Source organism: Drosophila subpulchrella, chromosome 2R (genome assembly GCF_014743375.2).
Source record: "Drosophila subpulchrella strain 33 F10 #4 breed RU33 chromosome 2R, RU_Dsub_v1.1 Primary Assembly, whole genome shotgun sequence".
Lineage (NCBI taxonomy): Eukaryota > Metazoa > Arthropoda > Insecta > Diptera > Drosophilidae > Drosophila > Drosophila subpulchrella.
The window spans coordinates 6,133,334-6,139,126 of record NC_050611.1 but is presented as its reverse complement, the minus strand read 5'-3'; the positions used below and the strand labels follow the sequence as shown (position 1 = coordinate 6,139,126).

Sequence of the window (5,793 nt, the reverse complement as noted above, 5' to 3'; positions counted from 1 at the left end):
TGACCAGATTGAACTTTTATGGGAATACAATCCGAAATAAGAACTACATATGTATGTATATTACAATGTAGGAAATACATGTAGAATACTCTTACATAAAATAACACCAGAGGGCGCTGTGAAAGAGTACGTTCACCAGTAAATCTGAATGATTTTAAAAAAATTGTTGCTTTATCTACTTGAAGACCTTTAGGTTTAATAATTTAGCTTTATGTGGGATACCTTTTTGAATTGAAATATTGAATGACGAAAGTTGAGTAGTATAAGAGTAGTAGAAGAAGTAGTAGGGACAAATCTGGCCACCGAGGCCGTTTTCTACTTTTTGAATTTTAATTTAATCACTTGAATTACTTTAAAAAAATCTCAAAAAGAAAATAATTTGTGTTGTTAAAATACCTATTTATTTTAACAGACTTTTTAATTTCTCGAAGTGTGCACTGCACACGCGCTTTCGAAGTTTATAGTTTAGTCGGAAAACCCAACCATTAAATCATTAAATAAATAATTAGAAATTCAGTCACATTTTTTCCACAAAACAATATTGTTTTATAAATTTTAAGTTCAAATATTTTAAGTTAATAACATGAAAATATAACAACAAAGTACAGGCAAAGAACTTATCTATGGAATTAAGTGGCCTGATCAGTAAATCGGATATACCCTGATCGGGGTATACAAAGAAATATGATATACTAAGTTTCATATTGTTAGCTTCTTAACTACACAAACTTCTGAAAAAAACTTTAAAATTTGGAACCACTGATTTTTATCTAATTTAAGGTATGCGATATACATATGCAAAGTTGAAAAGCTCTTACTCTGCTGAAAACCCTCGAAACCGATTGGTTTTATGGAGGTCTTTCGGTCAGGACTATTTTTAAAATGATCTGATTTCATTTGGAAAGTATCGGAACTGCGTTACAAACATCGGCGTAATATGCACAATGTGCATTCAACATTCATAAATGTCGATTCTAGAAACAAATAAAACGGCTAAAACTAGCTGATCTATGCATATAAATTGTCTTAAGATAAAAATGATTAATTTTCCAGCAAAAATATTTATTTATTCAACGTGGTACAACATGAAAAATGATCTTAAAACTACAATATATGTATGAATGTATAAACGCTTGGTCCAAAAAGAATAGTAATAATAATTGCTTGGGTAAATGTGATGAATCCAATCCAGGCGGTTGTCAAGGTGCTTGTTCAGTATAAAAATGTCAGAATGGTTAGAGCACAAGGAGCTTAGCCTAATCCGTTTGTTTTTGTTATGTATTGGCTAGCTAGTTAAACAAGTACTTAAATATATATCTGGATGTAGCCACAGGGTCATTGCTCGACGGAGTCCCGCGTCCTGGTTGCGTTTCCGTGTATCCGGTTCAATTGCTCTTTGCGTTCGCCACGCTCTCCAGCTTCTCGATGATCTGGTTCATGTCCATGTCCTTGGCGACCTTGAGGTACATGGTTTTGCGCACCTCATGGAATGATGCCCAGCTGGGCAGCTCCTTGGCGAGCAGCTTTAGATGCGCCTCGATCTCCTCCGGCGTGAGGTTGGCCCGGAAGCTGTTCTGGATCTTCTTGATGATCACTTCCAGGGTGAGTACGCCTTTTCGCTCGGTGACAAAGACATTCCTCAGATGTCTGGCCAATTCGGGCAAACGTGAGTACTTGGTGGCCTCCTGGTCCTGTGAGGGACGCCGAGTCATCGCCTCCAAAGCTTTGGCCGCCTGTTTGGCGCGGATTTTATCGATCAGCGACTTTGGCAGGCCCTTCAGTAGATTGGAGCCGGCATCAGGTGCGGTGCACTCCTTCACCGTCGGCTTGGCAGTTGCTGTTTGGTCGGTGGTTTCAGGGACAGCTGGTTTGTCTGGCGATCTTGAGGTTCCAGGCACCTCCTTACTTGCCTGAGTTCCCGTACTTGCCGTGGTTACTACTCCTGGTGGCTGCTCCTCTGCCTTCTTATTGCCTTCAGCCGCCTGTTTGTCTGCCTCCAATTTGGCCTCATAGCGATCCATAGCTCTCTCCATGGGCGTGGCGCAGTTGAAAAGATTTCGGGCGGTGGATAGAATATCCTTGGCCGAGGAGTACTTCTCCACATTCGGCGGCTGGGGCAGCGGGGCCAGCTCCACCTCTGGACAGCTCTCCAGATCGAACTGCGGATGCCAGCGGGTCAGTGCCTTCTCGATGATGATCGGTGGATCCTGGGAGCGCAGGAACTGGTCGTGTGCCCGCATCACCCGCTCGAGCAGCAGGCTCTGGAAGCGCTGCATGCGGGCCGTCATGACGTGTGGATTCATGGACGTCGACTGGGCCGACGCGAGCACATCGTCCTCGTCGACCTTGCCGAAGCGTTGTGGTTTCTCCGACTGCTGCTGCTCTGGCAGTGGCTCCACATTGGGGCTGATGATCAGCTGGAAGTAGTCCGCCTTGGACACGGATCCAAAGTTGCGCGTCTTAACCTGGCTGAAGATAAAGGCCTCCGGATAGACGTGCTTGATCTGGGCCAAATGGGTCTCGGTGAAGTTCTTGCGCAGCATGCGTTGCACTGCGGGCTTCAGCTTCTTGTAGGTGATGGTCTCCTTGCGGTTGTGGAACATGGCCACCACGGAGTCGAGGCCCTTGAACACGTCCAGCAAGTGCCGGTATTTGTACGGCAAGGGAAGTTGGCCGGCCCGGCTGGTTTCCACCAAGCTGGCATAGCGCTTGTAGGCCGGAACCTCCACCAACTTGACCGGGGATCCGTTTTTGGCCGGACTGAAGAGCAGGCGCTTGGAGACGTCCGTGTGGCGCGGCGACATAAGCTCATGTTTGTCCGGAGTGGGCGGCGGCAGTTTTGTAGGCGTCTTAAAGGTCTTTAAGGGGCTAAAAGTGAGAAACAGGGAGAATCGTAAGTAATCGAGGTCATGACCATATTTGAACTACTTATAACTTTTAATATTCTAAATGTCTATATGTAGAATACCGATGGGTGCTATTATTTCTATATCTGTTGTGCTTTAAAACTAATCTTCTTCGTACCCAAAAAGCTTTTTCTAGTAAGTACTAAAAATAAGTACTATCTATGTGATATAAAATGTAAGTTAGTGTTTTTTATTTGATATTTATTCAATGACTCAAAAATTAATTCGATTAATTGAGTAAATCAAGACAATCCACTACCAAAAATATTTATTTAAATAATATTTCAAGCGAAATGAATAATCTTTTTTAAAGATATTATCAGATATAAATAAATATGGTTGGAGTGATTGAATTAAAATAATAAATTATTATAGCACTTATTATTTCTGGCCAATTTAAGAATGTGTACTTAAAATAAATAATAAGTTATTATAAATGTGTTTTAATAAGAAGTTACTAGACAGTTACTGAATTGGTACAGAAAAATAAATAAAATGGATTTATTTATTCTATTAAATAAAAAAATAAAACCCCTAAAATCATACAGGATAAAGGAGTGTTAGTATAAGGACTGGACTAGTACGTATATTAACGTCATTCCTGGTAAATTTTTTATATTTCAAGAAATATACATGTGTGAAAAACCAAAACAAACATTAGAGTCCTTTTTTCAAACCGGTTTGACATAGGAAAAGGGATTTCTCCTCCTTCCTATTCGACAATAGTTCCCATTTGCTGCTCGGGACGCTCCTTCAAGAAAACCGTTACGAAAAAAGGTTGCTACCTGAGCAACACACCCAAAATGCAAACAATTTTAGGCATTCCCATGCAGTACAGCAGTTAAGATCCTTATTTTCCAGGAGAGAGCGAGAGCAACCCCCGAATGCGGGCGGAAAACAGCATTTTCAAAGGGAAGGTCAGGCAAGATTGTAACGTCTGCGAAGGGTAAACATATAGTGCATAGCGATACACACACAGCGTCGCATGGGGAGGGTCAGTCAGCCAGTTGAGTGCTTATGCATGTTGTACAGACGTCACGAATCAGCAGCAGTATATATGTAGCCAAAGCCAAAGCCAAGCCATTGGTGACTGATACTCTTGGGCGGAGAATATGCGAACTCAGCAGTCGAGCGCTTGAATAACCCGGAGACCCGGAGAGCGACCTCGATTGCTGCAGAACTGCACAGCAGCAACTGCTGGCCTTTCGCTAAATGATGTTACCCGGTTTTTTCATAGTCCGCACTCCACACTCGGTGGTTTGTTTATGCCGATTCTAGGCCACCAGCCAGCCAAGTCGATATTGTTGTGGCAGGCACATATCTTCAGCTTCTTACAACAAAGCTTATATACATGGCTCATACCAAACTGGGTACAATCATTAAAATTGTACAGGATAATATTTTGGAAAGAACATGACTATTTTACTTAAAACAGGATTGGCACAGCATTTTAAAATTCATCTTCTAAATGCAAGTCTAGCAAACAGGACTGAAATGGGAATATATGATATAAACTTTTAAACCAGCTTATGGTTTTATGGTTTCATCTAGAAAAGCTAAGATACTCTATATTCAACTTTTTTATAATATTTATGAGTCTATAGGATCCTAATCTAAGAAGCTGGGATAAGGATAAATAACAAAGGACACACCCAACTTTTAAATGATGTAAGGCCCCATTCTTATATAAGCTCATGCTCACCTTGTAAGCACCTCCAGCTCGATAGTGTCGAACTCCTTGAGCTGCACGCTCATCTTCGACTTGGAGGGCGAGGGGCCGGCTTCTCGGAGCTTCCGGTTGCGCTCCTCCTGCTCCTTGCGCTTCTGCTCGAGGGCCGCCTTCCTGGCTAGCACTGCCTTTAGCTCCTGCAGCTTGGCGCTGCGCGAGACCTTCGTCTTCACCTCGTCGAAGGTGAGCTGACGGCGCAGATCCGCCTTGATGGGCGAGGCTTCCTTGAGGATCTGCTTGGTGGGCGTGCGCAGGCCACGCTGCACATTGTCCGCATTCTGCTGGCTGGTGATGGTGAAGTTCACCTTGGGCGTCTGCTCCGATGACTGCTGCTGCAGCTCCTCCTCGTCCAGCTTGCTGGACTGGGCCTGTTTCCGGGGCGACAGAGTGCCCTTCTTGATGAACTGCACCAGCTTGGGCTGCTTGATGTGGGCCTCCATTTTCCCGGCCGAAGGAGTCTTCTTTTTCCCGCTCTCCTGGGCGGCGGTCACTATTAAGCGGGTAGTGCGTCCGGATCGGGTGCGAATGCCGCTGGCCATGGCCTTGAGGTTGTCCATATCCGCATCCTCATCCTGGTTGCCGGCGGGCAGCTGTGAGGGGGCGGGGTCGACTGTTTCGGCTGGTTCCGCCAGACGCTGTGGAAAAGCAAAGCCACTTTTAAGATGGCTGCACTGGCAGAACGCTCTTGCAGATTCAATAGTATCTGACCGCGTATGACTCTGGTAGGGATCTCTTACCCGGTTCTTGATGCTGGTGGCATCATCCAAGGCGGCACGTTTGCGGTTGGTGAAGAATGCAGCTACCGATGGCTGGGCCATTGTATTTATTCCTAATTGCAATAGAGGCTGGTTGAAATATTTGCAGCGCGGGTTCCCTCTTTGCTGAATATTGGGCACACGTATGTAAGATGGCTATTAATCACTAGTCTTGGTTAATTTTTATTTTTATCTTTTGACCACGTCGTGGCAGCGCGCTGCTCGAATTACAACTGGCCACGATTTTTCACTAGATGCAGTTTCCCTCCAAAAACTAAAATTGCGCCAAAACGCCAATGGTGTTGTAAGTCGCTGAAATTCGATTTTCCCGCAACACTGGCCAATCAGCTGTTTGCCTCTGTCGCCTTGCAACACTTGTCCGCCCAGAGTTGCTTTTTCCGTA

The 5,793-nt window shown here is 44.3% G+C and overlaps 1 protein-coding gene across 1 annotated transcript; it reads right to left on the bottom strand.

The window, feature by feature from the left end:
- Nucleotides 1-1,045: 1,045 nt before the first annotated feature.
- On the bottom strand, nt 1,046-5,689 carry LOC119552104 (DNA replication factor Cdt1). Its single transcript, XM_037861889.1, has 3 exons — nt 5,373-5,689; nt 4,609-5,270; nt 1,046-2,868 (listed from the first exon to the last, which is right to left on the bottom strand). The coding sequence occupies exons 1-3, from the start codon at nt 5,451-5,453 to the stop codon at nt 1,386-1,388; spliced, it is 2,226 nt and encodes a 741-aa protein (XP_037717817.1). The 5' UTR covers nt 5,454-5,689; the 3' UTR covers nt 1,046-1,385.
- Between the last annotated feature and the right edge of the window lie 104 nt (nt 5,690-5,793).